Source organism: Alosa sapidissima, chromosome 8 (assembly GCF_018492685.1).
Source record: "Alosa sapidissima isolate fAloSap1 chromosome 8, fAloSap1.pri, whole genome shotgun sequence".
In the NCBI taxonomy this organism is placed as follows: Eukaryota; Metazoa; Chordata; class Actinopteri; order Clupeiformes; family Clupeidae; genus Alosa; species Alosa sapidissima.
In genome coordinates, this window is record NC_055964.1 from 7,062,590 (window position 1) to 7,081,178 (window position 18,589).

Genomic DNA, 18,589 nt, shown 5'->3' on the forward strand with positions numbered 1-18,589 from the left:
TATACTACCTGTTTCTGCAGTTGGTGTTGTACAGTGATGGTAATCTGGTTCTCTTTCCTCCAGTGGTGAAGCCTCTGATTGTTGAGGATACATACATGCTGTGTCCTGCACCAGTGTTGAGAGAGGAGGGAACGTAAGTGCTGTGTTCACATTAACATATAATTCATTGATCATGTTTATTAATTTTTTTCTTTATTTCTTGCTTAATAGATTGCTTATTACTTGGTTTATTGCATTTCGCTTTGAATGTGTTCATACAGCGTGTTAGTGAGGAATTAAACTGAACACTTGTTAATAAACCTCTGCAGCAAAGCCGTGGGGTTGACTGGCAGCAGTGGTAAAGACAATGCCTGACAATCAGTCAGCTCGGGCTCGATCCCCGAACCCACCGCCGTTGCAACTCCGTGTCACTTTGCAAGTGGTGGCTAAATGTCAGTTATTCGACATTGAAATTAACTGATGAATGAGACACTGGGGGTTATTATACCGTTTGTCCACATTATACCGAGTTCGTTTGGACCGATGGTTAGGTGATTTTTGCTAATGTCTACCGATCTACCGAACCCGGGTGCGGACCTGGGTCCGCTAGAAAACAGTGGTCTGGGGTTGGAAATAAACTGCCGTTTTTATGACGTTGCCAAGCGATATTGGTATACAGTATAGAAGCTAGTGTTTTTGGCATAAACAGACCCAGGACCACAAACAAAAATGTAATGTGAGCAGAGACCAGCTGGGTCAGAGCTAGGGGGGAATAATCACACTCTGTTACAGTCCAGTTAAACAAACCCGGTGGGAAGGCAACCAGAGACTCAACGTTTAAGGATGCATTTTCTTTATTTGTAATACAGTGCATGCATATAGTATAGGCTAATGTGTGTGCTTTGCTTTAGGGTGTTGATTGCAGAAACCCATCAGACGTGTGTATCTGTATTGCAGGGCTGCCTCCTTATATGTCAGCATGAACGAAGGCCTGAGTTTCATCTCCAGTTCTGTCACCATTACCACCGTGGGTTGTGTGAGTACAATACATATGCAGTAGATCTTTGTCAGACTTCAGACTGCCAAAAAAAGAAAACTATTGTCATTTGAAAATGTGATTGCTCAAATGAAATTTCACTTCAAATGTCAGATAAAACAAATACTGAAGATATCAGCATAGACATCCTCAGATATACCTCAGGTATAAAAAATAGCACATAGCTGGACTGTCTTCTCTCCTCTCTCTTGTTTTTGTCCAGGCATCTGCTGTTTCAGTCAAGTCAAGTGCCCTTAAGCTTATATATTCAGTACTGAGATAACTGACATTCCTTGTCTGCCAATGAGAAGCCATAGAGTGTGTGCACGAGGAAATGAGTATTATAACACCTGCCAGGTTAGCAGTCGTCCAAATGGCCCTTGTAACTTCTGATGGCGCTGAGCCGTTGTGAGGCCGTCTTGAAAACAACTCGTAATCTCGACCTTTCTTCTCACCTCTCTCCAGCTGTTATGAATCATCTAGTATTTCACAATATTTTGTTTTGGTTTGCTCGTGAAATCTCTTAAAAAATAAGTCATCTTCATTCACAAACCGAGCCAGCACTCTGTAATAGACGGACAGACACACACACGCACACACAAACACACACACACACAAACACACACACACACACACACACACACACTTGCTTCTTATCCTTTTTCTGGGCCATACTATCATATATCAGTGTAACTGAATGTAAAAAATATAATCCTCATTGCCACTGATATTCCATTATATTGTGTGTTTGTGTTTCAGTCTGATGGGACTATTCTGGCCATAGCTCTGCTCATCCTGATGCTGCTCCTGATCCTGGCTATGCTGTGGTGGTTCTGGCCTCTCTGCTGCACAGTGGTAGGCTCCTCTAATACTAGGATTGTCGTCAGCAGCATTAGCATTATTAGTCGCTATGCTAAGGCTGAGGTACATTTAGTCCTCTCTGTTTTCATGAATATGCCAAATAGATGTCATTTGAAATCTGAATACATTCATACACTGCCCATATACTATATGCAGAATTTTCAAACTGATAAAAAGATGGTAGTTTTAAAAAATATTCCGAATAGCAATGTCATGAGTTCCACCTACACTCATATCAGGCTTGGCACCTCATATCAGCAATATTTTTATGACATGCCTCGTTCAAACAGTGAAGATGTTCAGACCAGTCATGAACCAGAAATGGAAAATACCCCTGAAATCTTCACATATGCACATATTGCACAAGCAGTCTGACAGTCAGGTTTCTTGTCAAAATAAAATACTTCCTTCTAATGACTTCCACTAAATAGATGAGCCATACTTGGTTGGTGCGCTGCTCATGGTTCAACAAGAGGGTTTCAAAACTTTCCCAGCATCTGAGAGCAGCTGCTTAGTTGAGATGTAGCCTCCTAACCCCCAACGCCCCCACTCCAAAAAAACCCTTCCCCCTCCCTGTCCCCATGCATCATTAACAGTAAGAGTTAAGCTAACGAACGGCCTCACCACAAAGGTGAGGTCATCTCCCCGAGTGTGATGGTCCTGACTTGCTGAAGGTTGCAGATTGTGTCGAGTGATCTCTTTTCCAGCAGAGCTGGAGTGTGGGAGCTGGCTGGGTCGGGTGAATGGTAGACAGAGAGAGAGAGAGAAAGAGAGAGAGAGAGATCTACGGCGCCGAGCACAAATTCCCATGGAGTGTGGGAGTCACATGGTGGTCACACGGGAGCTCTGGGTCTGATTTGTTAGTCGGTAATAGATTGTTCTGACCTTCCCTTAAGTCCATTATCACCACACAAGGTCATGGGCAGGTGGAAGGAGTGAGTTGAGTTGAGTCAGGGTCACAGGCTGGTGGAAAAAGAAAGAAGACCAGGCCTCTCACGCTTCTCAAGGGCATTAAATCCTCCTTCCGATGAAACACCAAGGGAATAACTCTGGGTCAAGACTTTAGTCTCTATTCAGTATCTATTGCCAATCTCCTGTATCTAGCATACACTTTTGTCTTAAAATCACTTCATAGTCTCAGATGCACATTAGTGACTGACCACTCTTACTCAAGAGTCATCTTATAATTGAAATAGGGCCATGTGTCCAAGTGTGTAATGAGGCGGGTAATGTTGGACCAGTGGACTCTAAAACTGAGTCAGAGTTCATCTGGAGGTCCTACGACAGGGCGATGGAGACCAACGAGAGGGACAGTGAGTTCACACAGAGGGAGAGGGTTCGGAGCTGAAATCATGCTGTTAGTCACTTTAGCACACATTCTCCGACCTTTGACGGGAGATTACGCAAGTATGCTGGACAGGTGTCACTGTTATTGTTAATCTTTTAAAGTCAAATATCATCTGTCAGACCACATTTATGGTGTTTATCTTTCAGAGCTCTTTTTCAATATCAGATGCCCCAGGCAAAAAAGCTAAGGCTTCATAAAGCTGTATTTTTACAAGCCTTGAGGCTGAAACTGGGGAAAGATCTTAGCCATATACAATCATTTCCAGTCGATAGTTTTGCCCAGAAGTGTTTCGGAAAGTAAGAGAAGGTTGCCATGGGAAGGCAGCTAGTGTTTCAGCTTTTGGAAATGCTCAAAGGAAAAATCCGGCCTCGCTAGCCCACTTTACATTCTGGGTTTAGCTGCACGTTGCATAACGGTGGTGCTCCACAATAAGTCAAACTGCGTTGTCTGAACTCTAACTCAATTAATAACATCATCCTGACCCGCAATCTCTCTCAAAAACAACAGCAGAGGACAAATCCCATTCCTGTGGGGTGTTCTCAGATGTTTGTGCTCTCTGCTTTGGTGGGTGACTTCTCTTTTTTTCTTCCTCCAAAATTAGCTCCTTGAAAACACACTCTCTTCTCTCTGGGGGTTCAGGCATGTGACTCCTCATGGTACTTGCATGTTTTTTGTGTCCTGAGACCCTTTCCTCCATACTCCATGAACCACCCCCCCACCCAACCAACCAACCACCCTCACCCTCCTACCCCCCCCCACCCCCACCCCCCCCGACCTTCCTAAGGTATGGAATCTGGACAGCAGATTTCTAGGTCATTTCACGCTGCTTGTAAATAGTGCAAAAGAGGAGCACAAAAAAAAGTGGGCCAATTCCTCCGTCATGTGTTTTGAAGTATCCTTGCTTTGGCACACACATTGAACACATTACTCACTGACTGGCTGACATGCTAATGAAAAGGGCATTTGAAACTGCGCTGAGGAGGAAAGGATTCGTTTGGACATACCAGCAGCAGGAGTGTGAACTTGAGCACACGTGAGAGACTTTAAATCCCCCAACTTCATCCTTAACCTCTCTGCCTCTCTCTCTCTCTCTCTCTCTCTCTCTCTCTCTCTCTCTCTCTCTCTCTCTCTCTCTCTCTCTCTTTCTAGATTATCCGTGAGCCTCCACCACCAGTAGTCGAAGATAGCTCGGTAAGATGCACATATGAATTGTATTTGGGTTTTTTTCATGTAAATATCTACATCAACAAAACTTTACAGGAGAAATTTGGTTCAAACAAAAAGCACACTATCTGAATATCAATAATAATCCATTCTTAGGATCAAGTATTCCACCTCAGATGTATCCACAGGCATGCAAACTCTCATGCAAACAGATGCAGAGGAGTCATGTTATTTTATGGGCCCCACATACTTATAGTATCTTATAATAATAGGTATGGTGGAATTCTGTTGAGGCACAATCATGGTATAAGGTATGCACTGTGATGGGGTGCAGTATGCACTCTGCAATACCAATGAGCCTGGTGAGGTCAGGCTGCAGGTTTGGTACCTCACAGAACTGGGTTTCAGGCCCACTGCCCTCTCCCTTCACTACATCTGAATATTTTTTGAGTGACTAATTTTTAATTTTATATTATAAATAGTAGTTTGTTAACATGCTTATTTTACTGCACAGTAACATTTAGTTAAAGGAGAATTCCGGTGTGATATTGACCTAAAGTGTATCGAAACATGATACCGAGTGTGAACGTATGTCTCATAGCCCATCTCGGCTTGTCCCCTGCACTCCAAAATCTGGCGCTAGTTAGCCGATGCTACCAACATCTTTTTCAATAGTGGTGCTTCGGCATCGGGCTAGCCATGCAAATAAATCACTGTTTTACACCCATTTACTAGGCTCAATGTATCTCCACACTTCATTGGTAGACTTCCGAGGGCCCTGACATTTAAAACGAGACATTGAGAACTTTGAAAAAGCACTGGTAGTTTACTTACAAGACGATTTATACAGACAGTATCTTCACGAAGTTTAGCGTTTGCAGCCATCTTGAATTTAGTCACGATAAGTCGAGCAACGAGTAAGAATGAACAGCTATGATAAGGGATCAGATTCCAAAAATAATTCAGTGGAAATGCATGGATTCCAGTTGCTGCTACTGGAAGAAACTGGAATCCATGCATTTCCACTGAATTATTTTTGGAATCTGATCCCTTATTATACCTGTTCATTCTTACTCGTTGCTCGACTTATCGTGACTAAATTCAAGATGGCTGCAAACGTTAAACTTCGTGAAGATACTGTCTGTATAAATCGTCTTGTAAGTAAACTACCAGTGCTTTTTCAAAGTTCTCAATGTCTCGTTTTAAATGTCAGGGCCCTAGGAAGTCTACCAATGAAGTGTGGAGATACATTGAGCCTCGTAAATGGGTGTAAAACAGTGATTTATTTGCATGGCTAGCCCGATGCCGAAGCACCACTACTGAAAAAGTTGTTGGTAGCATCGGCTAACTAGCGCCAGATTTTGGAGTGCAGGGGACAAGTCGAGATGGGCTATGAGACATACGTTCACACTCGGTATCATGTTTCAATACACTTTCGGTCAATATCACACCAGAATTCTCCTTTAAGTCATTAGATGACATCTTTTATTACTTTGACTCAGCCAAATCCAAGATGCCATCATCTAATTTTCATCACTCAATGATGCAGTGGTAACAAAATCAAATGGCCTATTTTCAATTGAAGTTTTCTGAATAACCATCTGGCCCCCTGACACGGTGTAAATGGGTCTTCTCTTCTAGGCAAGTCAGTAAATGAAAGAATCATTTATTTGTTTATGTGTGTGTGTGTGGGGGTCTTCTCTTCTAGGGAAGTCAGTAAATGAAAGAATCATTTATTTGTTAATGTGTGTGTGTTTGGGTCTTCTCTTCTAGGGAAGTCAGTAATTAAAGAATCATGTATTTGTGTATGAATGTGTATTTGTCTGGTTGAGTGGTTGTGTCTAACTCAATAAAGCCAGCACACCACTTTTGATAACTATATAAGTACAAAGCAATTCATCACTATTAGGATTGCTGTAGCACTTTAGACTTGTGCCCCAGCCTACCCCTATTGTCTTTGCAACACTGAAATATACTCCATGTCAAACTATGCACTGTATCTTTTCTTTGTTTGTTGGTGGGTGTTTTATGTTTCCCCACAGGCTGAGGGAAGTTAGCCAAAAGGCCAAAGCAGTGTATGCAGCTTAACATAACTTCAACACAGTCTCATATGAAACATATAATCTCCATACAAAGCCCTCTCCATATTTCATTCACCCCATTCAGTTCAATTACTCAGCCATTAAATCATGTCACTGAAAATCTGAATTATTTCACTTATAAAATAATATTTATAGACGGATTATTGTAGAAAAATGCTGGATGGGTTGTCAATCTCTGTTTAAATTGTTGTTGTGTTGAGATAGCAGTCTTACACGCTGCTTTGCGCAAGATATTGCTCAAGACTGGCGGCAGTTCATAGCCTGGTTTAAACTCAACTTTAAAATCTCATTATCATGTGGGCTTTGAACATAAATTAGTTCTGAGCATTAAAGTCTTGAAACACATTGAAACCCCCTCTGAGCGCAGGGTGCCTTACATCAGCGTCTCGCATGACAGCGTCTGACTGTTGTGCGGTAATAGATTAGATTAGTCTGGACTATCAGGCCGGATCCACCGACAGCCTGAAACCTGAGTGTGTCAGACAGTGTTGGCCGGGTTTATGTCATTTCCTGAGATCCGATGCATGCCATACGAGACGTGGTACACTTTCGGGAACTGCAGAGGGCGGTGAGGAGGGGGGGGGGGGGGGGGGTTGGGGTTGAACTTCTTTAGAATGGAAAATTTAGGTCATAAAAGAGGCCAACTGTGTTTATAAGACATAAAGCACTCTAAGGGATAGGAGATGGAGCAGACTTTTTTTTCCTCTTGCATATGCCATGGCTAGATTGCAGACTCACTGCGCGGCTTAAACTTATATCCAAAGTTGAAATGGAAGTGTATATGTGCCATTAAAAGAGGCAAGCAACAATAGCAAACAGAGAGACAAGGGTTGATGTTGTTTCAAGAGGGAAATAGGTAGGTCCATATGCCCCTGGAGAAAACAAGTCACAAGGTTTGGATTCAGGGATGCCTATTTCACTCATAAACACAGATGTGTGCTGTCTTTGTCATTATTTTGTCATTTTTTTCTACAACTTATGAGTGACTTTATGGGATCATGGAAGAGCTCAGTGAGGGGGGGGGGGGGGGTCATTGCTTAAGAGAAATTGTCCTCTGGCCTCTTTTTGCCCCCTGTCCTGACTTATTCCCTCACCCCTGACCCCCTATGGGTAACATCCAAGAGTACACATCCAAAACAAATCCTTTTTTATGTTTTTTTTAGTTTAGTTTGTTAGTTTATTGTCCCCTTAAGGAAATTTCTTTTCACAGTTTTATATGATATGTCGAGATAACTGGGTAATTTTTTTTTACACCTTTGGTGATTAAAAATACAAAAGATCTTTTAGGGAAAATGCTCTACCAGTCACATACTCAGTAATGTAAAGGACAACTGTCTCTTTTCCACCCAAGGACGAGGAGGATGAGGATGGAATACCTAAGAAGAAGTGGCCGACAGTGGACGCCTCATACTACGGTGGCCGAGGAGTGGGTGGAATCAAACGGATGGAGGTCTGACATCTAGCAATTTAATACTCTACAGACAGACAAACATCATTTGTCACATTTATTTGTCCAACACAGTGTTCAAGAAGTGCTGTGTTATTTAAGACTTTCACATAGCAGTACAGACAGAACCAATGTTAAGCATTAACCAGATGACACACATACAGAATAGTATTCGCTGCCAGACTCTTTGTTGTACTCTAGTGGACGTTAAGTGCAGTGACTGTTATGTCCCCACTGTGAGTCCAAGCTGTTTTCCATTAGGACACGATAAGACTAAGAGACACGGCTGGAATTTACAGACTTGGCCTCTGACCAGCTGTACAGTGTGCAGAGGCTCATCTGGAGCTCCAGAACTATCTGCTTAGTTGCGTTTAACGGTCACATCGTTTCCCCCTGAAAACTTACATCTGTCCCTTTCTTTTTTTTTCTTTCTCTTGTGTCTACCTCTCCAATCTCCCCCTCTCTCTCTCGCTCTCTCTTTTGTCTGTATCCCTCTGTGTTCTTTCTTTCTTTTGTTCTTTCTCTGGTGTCTATCTCTCTCTTTTGTCTGTATCTCTGTGTTCTTTCTTTCTTTCTTTCTTTCTTTTGTTCTTTCTCTGGTGTCTATCTCTCTCTTTTGTCTGTATCTCTGTGTTCTTTCTTTCTTTCTTTCTTTCTTTCTTTCTTTCTTTCTTTTGTTCTTTCTCTGATGTCTCCCTCTATCTCCCTCTCTCTTTGTCTGTGTCTGTCCTGTGCTCCCCCAGGTGCGCTGGGGAGAGAAGGGCTCCACAGAGGAGGGGGCCAAACTGGAGAAGGCCAAAAACGCCCGGGTCAAGATGCCGGAGCAGGAGTCTGAGCTGCCGCCCACGCGCACGCTGAACAACGGCATGAGGAAGCCGCATGGCCCACGCAAGTGGTACTCTCCCATCAAGGTAGGGTATCTACAGAGCACCTTTTTCAATCATGATGCTCATTCTTGTGTGATGCACTACACATTTTTGACATTTTTTTTTCTGGCAAACGCAGTCTACAGAATTCTATGAAATAGATGCATTCAGTTTCTGCTTTCTTAAGTAATGCCTGTGGTTTCATTATCACAAACATCTCATGGCACCCCCAACATTTGAATTCTTTATTTGAACCCACCAATCATATTTCTCACAGAAGGGATTCAATGTTTGGATTGATTCAATGGATGTTTGCAGCAGTGAAATGGTGATGTTGACACTCATGGGTACAGAAAACATTGCCTGTGCCACTCAGAAAAGCAGAAAAGTTGCCTATTATAGCTGATATGGAGAGCACACACACACACACACACACACACGCACGCACGCACACACGCACACACACACACACACACACACACACACACACACACACACACACACACACCACCCCCCAATCCAACTCCCTAGTGTAGTGCACTGTGTGTAGCCATCAGATGAAAGGTCTTCTAAAAATGTATGCTTAGGGCATATTCATGTTTGAGATAAGCCCCCTGCAAGACAGCCGACCCAGAGTAGAGTTTTGCCAGACACACTTCATTTAGAAGACAGACTGGCTGTCTGTTCTAATAGAGATGTTTAATGCTTGATCCATTCCAGGAAATCATCTTATTACCACTGGAGCTAAATGTATAAAACATTCCTTGGCTTTGTGACAGATCATTGTTCTGCAATAGCTTGTCATGCTGTTAAATGTATGGTGAAATACAATGGAGGCCTCAAACCCCATCCAGTAAGTGTGCTGAAACAGCTTATGGCTGTGGATACAATGAAGATGAATAGTACTTGCATTTGCAATGAGTGTTTTACAAACCGATTTATCATAGGAAATGAGAATTCATAGCCATCGTTATTCAAGTCTCCACAATCCAAAACACACAGCTACATCCTGTTGTGTGGCCTGAAGGTGAAAACAGAGTGAAAATGAACACAAGCAGGCCCAAATTAAGTCATTTAACTCCACCAGGGGGGATAAAGCACTGGGATATCATTGGATACTGACATATTGATCATGTGTAAAGCTAAGAAATTTTCCTTCTCTGCAAGCTGCAGAGTAGAATAGTTAAGTAACAACAACACATTTTAACAGAAAAAGATTGCGTCCCATTCTGACTTGTTTCAAAAAGACACACAAGCTCACATATGTTTAAAATCAAAACATGTGACAACACACATCAGTTTATCTAACCACAACCTGTGCTCCAGTGATGACCTCTGCATACCTGCTGGTACCAAGCTGTACCGGCCGAGACTTGGTACATTAGCGAGACGACGTAAGGCTGTGTGTGTGCGTGTGTGTGTGTGTGTGTGTGTGTGTGTGTGTGTGTGTGTGTGATCTAGTGTTGGGCTCTCTGAGATATGCTCTTCTCAGCTAAGGACTAACGGTTAATGCATTGTGCTCTGTATGCTTACACTCTGACTCAGTCAGCTGGGGAACGCTAATAGAAAACAGGCATGTTTTGGACTGACCTGCGGGAGAGTAGGGTTGCAGAGGCAACACATTTTTGTTCATGGGGCTCGGGGGCTCTTCCTCATCATCTTCAAAACAATGAAGATGATGGCGGAAAAAAGAGGTTTCTACCCTTTATTGGCCACAGTGAATGAACATTAGCTTCTATTTTTTAATTTACTTATTTGTTTCCAAATTACACTTTGAACATACGGGATTGTGAAATGAAGGTCAGATGTTTCATTGTTAAATTGGATTACAGTAAAGAACGCAAAGGCTTTGGAAAGAGATGGGAATGACCACACAGCAGATGGCCAAGATATGATTTAATCTGGCACTGTCTGCGAGGGTTTTTCTATTTTCAAAGAGAGGTTAAAGAAGTCCATCACAGAAAGGTGGATATGTACAAACAGCGTAATGTTTGAAAGCAGCCTGCGGCTGAAGAGGATTGAGGATTGAGGAGGTTATGCCTCCCTCAGATAACATCTGTGTATACAGGCTGTATAGTTACAGTACAGTTAGACCAGTTCAATACAAAACTAAGCCAATGACATAATGCAAAAAAGTGAAAGTGAATGCATGCAGTCATTACTGATGCTGATCCATCGAATGCTAACATGTGTGCAGTGCTCTCTGGTACTGGGCCCAGAGCTTCAGGGTTTCAAGTGGCATCACTTTTTCTGTTGGAACTTCAGATGCAGCCCCATTAGTGAACAGACAAACACATGGCTCAGTGGTTTCTCATTCTGAATGTTTTCCTAATGTTCGTAAAAAGGTTATGCGATAATGGTAAGCTTGCTGTATTAAGGTTGTGAGCTTAGAAGCAACAGATGATTGAAACAGGTTGAGGATGATGGAGATACAGTTTGTCAAAACATGTCTCTACATCCTTTTTTTCCTTTTTTGTAGGGCAAGCTGGACGCTCTGTGGGTTCTCCTGAGGAAAGGCTACGACCGTGTATCAGTCATGAGACCACAACCAGGAGACAAAGTAAGACTCATATCTGACCAAAATAACCCTGTTACTGTGGTAAAATAATCGTCTAAATAAAATAACCCTGTAACCTTTCAGAGGCACAGTGGGCCATTAACAAAATGAAAAGGTAGTAGCCTATCTAATCTACCTATCTAATCTACCTCTACCTTTCAATCTAGTATAGAAAATCTGCCAATATCAGCAGGTAATGTTGAATTTGACAGGACTATAATGGCTGCTTACAGCATACACCATATCAATGCAGTCTTCCATTTGGTCTGTCGGTTTGGATCTGCTGGACACGTTTTTAATGCATGCAGACATTTGTCGGATTCGCAACACACTCTCTCGGATCTGTTAGCATGCGGTCTGCGACTCCTCATAGGGAATGACTGACTTGTCGTTTTCGAAGTTGAAACGTGCTCAACAGTATAAATACCGCTTAAAACCGACACCCCCACTGCGCTAGCATCCTGCAAGTAACTGTCCATCTGAGACCCATGACATGAATCCTCCAAGCCTCCACTTGGAACCATTACATCTTACCCAACTCACCGCCTCTCTCTCTAGGAAAAACAAAAACAGCGCAGAGATGGAAATCCCACCTGTTGTTGTGTAGCCTACCAGCCCCTCTTCTCTGCGGCCAACATGCTCTATCAGGAAACATGTTTCCCCCGTGCTTGCAGCCATTACTTAAGCAATCCAAACATGGCACATTTTAAGCATGGATGGCGGCATGCATGTGTTTGACCTTACAGCTGTGTGAGGTCAGGCCGCTTCGGGACCTGTCTTAATTTGGGCCGCTTCGGGACCTGTCGCTCATACGGGGTGAAATGAAGCATGGCCCGTGGGTTCGCTCTCTGGCCTCTAATTGAATGAACACATCGTGACTCAATGTTTTTCCACGAGGAAAATATGAGATGTCTGACCTTTTGGGTGGATGCTGCTGGGCGACGCACCACCCCATATCCATAGGCAACGTGGTCACAAAACATTTCCATGGAGGGGTTGCTGGCAACGCAGACGTCATCCAGACAAGTCTTTTCATGTGATTTGTTTCTGCATACATTGCAGTTGTTATGTCTATTGTGCGTGCTGTGCTTTATTTTAGGGTTAAAGGGGAGAAGCAATAGCAGACAAAGAGGATAGACCACAGCTTGCACTAGAATGTCTCACTGAAGTTATCTGAATAGTATTAAAACCACAGGACACCGAGTAATATTTGACCAGAATCTAAACAACCGAAGGAGTCGTGAGATATTCTGAAGCTTTCATAAAGCTGCAGCCAGGATTTCATGATGGAAATCAGCCTGGACTTGGACAGAGAACACAGAGCACATGAAGCCCTCTCCACAGAGAATCCCTCCCAGCGACAGAATGAGGACTTTTTAAACACGCTCGCGCTTTAAGAGGTTTCATGTAAACTAAACAAAGATTGTTAACATTTAATCTTATTGGGGGGGTACAAAGGGTGTTGTCATTTATGACTCTGAAAATGCAGTATAGAAATGTTAATAACTGCACCCCTCTCTCTTTCAACTGAAAAAAGCCAGAGTTTGGCTTCGCTCCACTGCTAGCCTTGCCCTGGACTAGCCTTGGCTCTACTGCTAGCCTTGCCCTGGACTAGCCTTGGCTTTGGGTGGTGGTGAGTGGGAAGAGGCCCTTTCGTCAAGTCGAGTTTTGAGGCCAGATAAAATGCAGCGCAAACAACGCAGATGTTTGCAATAAAGTCAATTCAGACAGAGGATGCTGGGTAAGTGCGTGGTGAGTCTTGATGAGTCGGCCTGCCAAAGGCTGAGACCCGGCCACGTCTGGAAAAGTAGTCACATAAAAGGCTGGATGCAACACCCCCACCCCCCACCCCTCTCATTTTGCATGAGACTAGGAAGCACTAGTGTGACCCCGTCCGTCTTTCTTTTGGAGAGGGAGGGGGTTGTTGGTGGGGCATATACTGGACTGGTGTTAGCCAGTTGTGGTGATAGCCCGAGGGTAGGAACTAAAACACAGAGGATTTCCTGTACTGTGGGGGTTAAAGCTCCATCTGACTTTGATCCCTCACGTCCTTCCCTACTAGGGGTTAAATCCTGATCATTTTTTTTTGTTATTGCACAAGGGCCCATGTGGATTCCTCACAGTAAGTGCCCAGTCAGCAACTCCCTCGCAGGGACCACGTCCATTGCTTTGGACGAGAGCCAGAAACAAAAACATTCAGCTCCAGAATCTGACCCAGTTTCTTTGAGGTTGCTTTGCGAGTTATGTACCAAGACATAGTCCCCCCTGTTACAAAGACTAATTGTCCCCGCCACAAACAAACATTTCTGTAAGTGTAGATGTGGTGACGCTCAGGCGGGCCTAAGGATGGGGAAAGGGGGACTGTGGCGTCTTCCGCGGGGGGATCAGTGGGATGCCTGGGAACATCAAAGCCATGGTGAAGTAAACTTCGTCGAGGCTTAATGAGTTTCCTGGCTCTGCCTCCTACTTAGCCCATTAGTTATATGTTCACAACCTAGTGACACTGCAAAGATGAGAAGACAAGAGGTGCGGGTGGGCTTTATTACAACAAATGCGGAGAGCACAAAAGGATATTGAAGAGACAAGGATTATGCAACAAATGCAGAGACAAAGCACCCTAAGCACAAAGGGATATGAAAAAGACTAGGATTATGCAACAGTCAAAGCGCAATGAAAAGAATGTGATCGTGAAGTAGAGAGTTGCAATATGGCCTGGCGGTCGGAAAATGGACGAGCATATAATGGACTGCTGGCTTCACTCCCAGGAGCTCCACAAGTCAGCATTGCCTTCAATTCTGCTTAGAGTCCTAGAGTCCTTTTTCTAGCCTTATATCAGATAGAAAATAGACAGAAAATATTAGGCGTGAGACTTAAGCAGAAACATTGTATTTTGTTTCATAGATCAGCAGACCAACTCTGGAATGAGGTAATGCAGTGTAGGAGCAAAGCCTTGTTTTCATAAAACTGTTCATTAACTACAGGAGCTCTGGACAGCCCTTGACTGTCACTTCCCCTCAAGCATTGTGGGTAAACAAGGCTCCTCTGGTTGCAATTAAGAGCTCAAGTACACCCATGTCTTTAATAGTTTCCTCCATATAGCAACAGCCACGTGAGGGACTGAATCAGCAACAGAGTAAATGATGTGACTCTTTGCTTCAGATCTTCTAAACCTTCCGCGTTTCCTCTAGAGATACAGTTGCATGACCCGGAACCAATAGATATTTCACAGGAACCAACAGTTCACTGACCTGACCTTGTTCTCTTGTGTTTTCTTCACCCAAAATAAGTTAGACTGAAACATTTGGCCTGCAGAAGTCAGTAAGAGAATAAGATGAACCAGGGATATCACTTTAGACTGAGAAGCATAAATCAGAGATCTCTTTTTTTGTTATGGATGCACCGATCTTTAAAATGGCATGCATGAAGTTCTAAGCAGTAAATTAATGTAATCATGTCAAACGTGTTATTGTATTCTCACCACAGTATAAATAATGTGGGTTGTGAGTTGTGTGTCTTGGAAGCAGCAAACACTAGAGAATGTGCACTATAAAAACAGCCCTCTCCGAACAACTGCTAAAGCAATTAGTTTGTTAATATGTGGCTGTATATAACAGGAGATGTTTTTATGTGGGTTGAGAATTCACCTGCATTGTTCCACTAAGTAGTTCTTAATTTCTCTCAGGTGAAGTGATCATCAATGCAGCAACATTGTGATTTTGACAAAAATGAATTGCTTCCTGTACTCTTGGTGGCCTATCTGGCCAGGTTCCCTCGTAATGCAGATTAGGTGGCTTACATCCTAGGGTTACCCTAACCCTAACTTCAAATTGTATTCAACTGATTTCACCACAATTTAACAACTGTGTATGCTATGATTTATCACATTTACTCACTTATGCTGTGTGCTGACGAATATGCTTTTGTGTATTTCATGTTGAGTCACGCTCATTTTATTCCATAATGTTAGGTGGGTTTTCCTCACTCTCTGGTCATGTTGTCCTTTCTCTCCAGGGTCGCTGTATGAACTTCACTCGGGTCAAGTCCAACCCTCCGCCCCGCTACCCAGCCTACAGGAACAACCCCACGCCCATCTACACCCCTCCGCCAGGAGGCAGTCCACCACCTCCGCTCCAGACCCTGCTGCCCCCTCCACCCCACAGTCCTCCAGCCTCGCCCTCCTCCACCCTCCCGCCTCTGCCCACCACCCCCCCTCCCTGCTCTACCCCCTCCCCTCCCACCACCCCACTTCCATTCACTCCACCCCCCTACACCCCACCACCAACCAGGGCCCTGCCTCCCACCACGCTCTACTACCCCCTGCCCGTGGCTCCCCCCTCTCCTCCTGCGTCGCCTACCGGATCCCTGCCTCCACTCCCACAAGCCCCTCCCCCCGGAAGAGCCCCGCCTCCCGACCGTCCACCGCCACGCCCCTCTCCGTAGGGCGGCTGTTGTGATTGGTGTGTGCAGAGGCTCTGCTTCCTGGAGCTGATCCGTGGAGCGTGAGGCGGGACAGGACATTCAAACGCCCCCCCCACCCCCTCTCAGACTGCTCTACACGTGTTCATGTGGCCACGCACTAATGAAATCACCTTCCATATCTCTATTGGGACAGAATCACAGAGAAATACATCCTATCCCCAAGGCCTCAACCAAAGAAAACAACCACCATCCACACTGCAACGTCTGCTTTCTTAGGTGACTTTTCTGATAATGACCACACATTCTGCTATCATTGTAGCACCACCCCTGTGGACACATCTGCATATCTGCACATAAACAATGCACTCAGTCAGCTTCACCTGGTTGTTTCCATGAAGCATGTGCAATGGTCATTCAAAGAGATTGAAAGGATGGACAACAGTTCACCCACTCATTGCCATCTGCTAAAACATTTAAAGACTTGAGGTTCTTGAGAATGAGTACTTAGAGAAGGTGTTTTGAGGTTTACTGTTTGTGGGATGCACATGTAAAATTTGCTTGTAAAGAGCAAAATGTCTTGAAATGGTTTTGGTGAAAAGTGTAATGGACAGTGAACTTTCACTTAGGGATACACTTTCCACTATACACAACAAGCTGAAATTATGATTTAATGTATGTGTAATGTATATGAGTTACTTTCTTGCACAAGTCAATTCTAAAGACCAGAAAAGAAAAAAACTGGAAAAAATTAATGAATAATGTTCATGTACGTCAAAGTAGACCATATTTGTTTTGAAGAGACATTTTTCTGGTTGTGTCTGATATTTCCAACCTGAAACTTGGGACACACTTGTCAGAAAAGAGAAGAAAATTAATTCCTACCCATTCTTGAACTTGCATTTACCAACACATGGATATGATGATATTATTATGTCAATATTAAATAACAGCTTGATGCAAATTTGGATAGGAACAGATTGTTGGGTAATAAAATGCCAAACAAGTAGATAAATAACAAAGGAAAGAGAGAAGGCAACATAGGGGGCCTCATCTAATATGGAGGCAGTTTGATGCAGGGATGTTGAAGGGTCACTTGAAGACTATAATTCAGGTTTAAGCACATCATTTTCTCACAGACTAAATGTAACAAGTGCATGAGTAAGTGTCCGTTTTTAGCATTCCTAGAGCATTTTTATACATTTTTTATAAATGTGTTTTGTATAAATATATCATACTCTTTTTATGTCTCTCCATTGTTGTTTCACATTATTTGTTTTAATTTGTGTGGTTGATTTTGTTTTTAACTTCTCCAGTCAATGATTGTACAATTAGTTACACCAAGCATGTGCATCGCATCTGAGTTTGTGTTTGAACACGCTCTGGGGTACTTGTGCCCCATAATCGAACAGATTTCACAATGTTGGCACACAGTATTTTGATATGTCGTATATATTTGACACCACTGTGTAGCAGAATCAATGTTTAAACCCAATTTTGCCCCTTGGCGTGAGTCTTGAGTTCTTCTTGATTCCAGTCATAAGCTGTGCTTAATTATCTTTTTTCCCCTCGCAATTGGCACCACTGTTGTGCTCAATGAGGCCGGTCAACATGGCTTAAAGGAATCACATGAATTTGACTCATTGCACATGATGGAATGGCACCTCCCTCTCTCACACACACACACACACACACACACACACACACGTTGAAATGGTTTTAATAATATGATGACTTTGCTTTATGGCTGTTTCATAAAACTATAGACCTCTGTTTGCCTACAAAAAGTACCCAAAGCTGCCATCTTTGCCCATATAAGGAGATCCGAGTGTTAATTGAAGCTAACTGCCTATGGCAAGTTGCATTGAAAATTAGGTCTTGGGTAGCAAAAATCAAAGTGTGCCGTCTTATCGTACCGGAGATCTCAGTATCCACTCGAAGACAGAGGACAAAAGCGCATAGAGCTAAATATTTGCATTTCCGATTTCTTCGTCTCTGCAAGTCTATCAGGTGCGATAATTCAAAATCCCCATGTTATTTTCCCCCAGGGAAAATCTCAAGATACCGAATGTCCTATATGGGCAAAGATGGTAGCTTTTTTGAAGGTGAACTTTAGTGGTCTATTAGTGTCAAAAATTTCTTGGGGGGTGTAAAAGCACTAATACAGGATCAGAAATGAGAAATAAGTTGAATTTGGATTACTATGGCTGTATGATGGGGAACTTCATACTGCCTTCTGTCTTCCTCAGAGCATCTGACCAATCAGGGTAAACTGGGTTATCCAGATCGTCTAAGATCCTAAAAAGATGGTGGCATTCTCCACTATAGCCTGATTCTAGAAGACAACCCTGCTGACGCACACACACACACATTCACAGTCTGATACCGGTTGTTCGGTGTCTTCCACCTCAATGACAGAGGGAGATAAATCCTCCAGTCGGGCAGGCAGAGCAGGAGACACATGCATGGAAAGCTGGCTTGCTGCTCCCTGGGAGATGTTGTTAAACTGCACTGAGATGTAGACAGCCCTGCTTCCAAAGGTTACATGACGATCAAGATGGAAAAGATTTTTAAATAAACGCACATTTTATTTGTGTGTGTGTTTGCATGTGTTTATGTGAGAGTGTGTGTGTGTGTGTGTGTGTGGGCGCGTGAGAATAGACCACTAGGAGCACAAGAACTTCGAAGTGTAATTTCTGTATGTAACACGTCTGCCAAATGAATAAATGTAAATCTACATGCACTCTTAAAACGAATGTGTTGAAAACGACACAACTTGCGTTGTTTTTAACACAGCAGATAACATTGCTTTT

At 43.3% G+C, this 18,589-nt stretch overlaps 2 protein-coding genes across 2 annotated transcripts in view; both read left to right on the plus strand.

Moving 5' to 3' along the window:
- Positions 1-17,282, plus strand: part of LOC121714763 (anthrax toxin receptor 1-like) — a 36,598-nt gene extending 19,316 nt beyond the window's left edge. Inside the window, exons 11-18 of the mRNA XM_042099812.1 lie at positions 64-133; positions 937-1,015; positions 1,775-1,870; positions 4,374-4,415; positions 7,842-7,940; positions 8,681-8,848; positions 11,283-11,363; positions 15,372-17,282. Coding sequence (XP_041955746.1) covers positions 64-133; positions 937-1,015; positions 1,775-1,870; positions 4,374-4,415; positions 7,842-7,940; positions 8,681-8,848; positions 11,283-11,363; positions 15,372-15,800 — 1,064 coding nt within the window. The 3' untranslated portion in view covers positions 15,801-17,282. The remainder of the gene's footprint in view (positions 1-63; positions 134-936; positions 1,016-1,774; positions 1,871-4,373; positions 4,416-7,841; positions 7,941-8,680; positions 8,849-11,282; positions 11,364-15,371) is intronic.
- LOC121714755 (oxysterol-binding protein 2-like) overlaps positions 1-18,589 on the plus strand; it is a 765,489-nt gene that overhangs the window by 434,373 nt on the left and 312,527 nt on the right. The window lies entirely within an intron of this gene.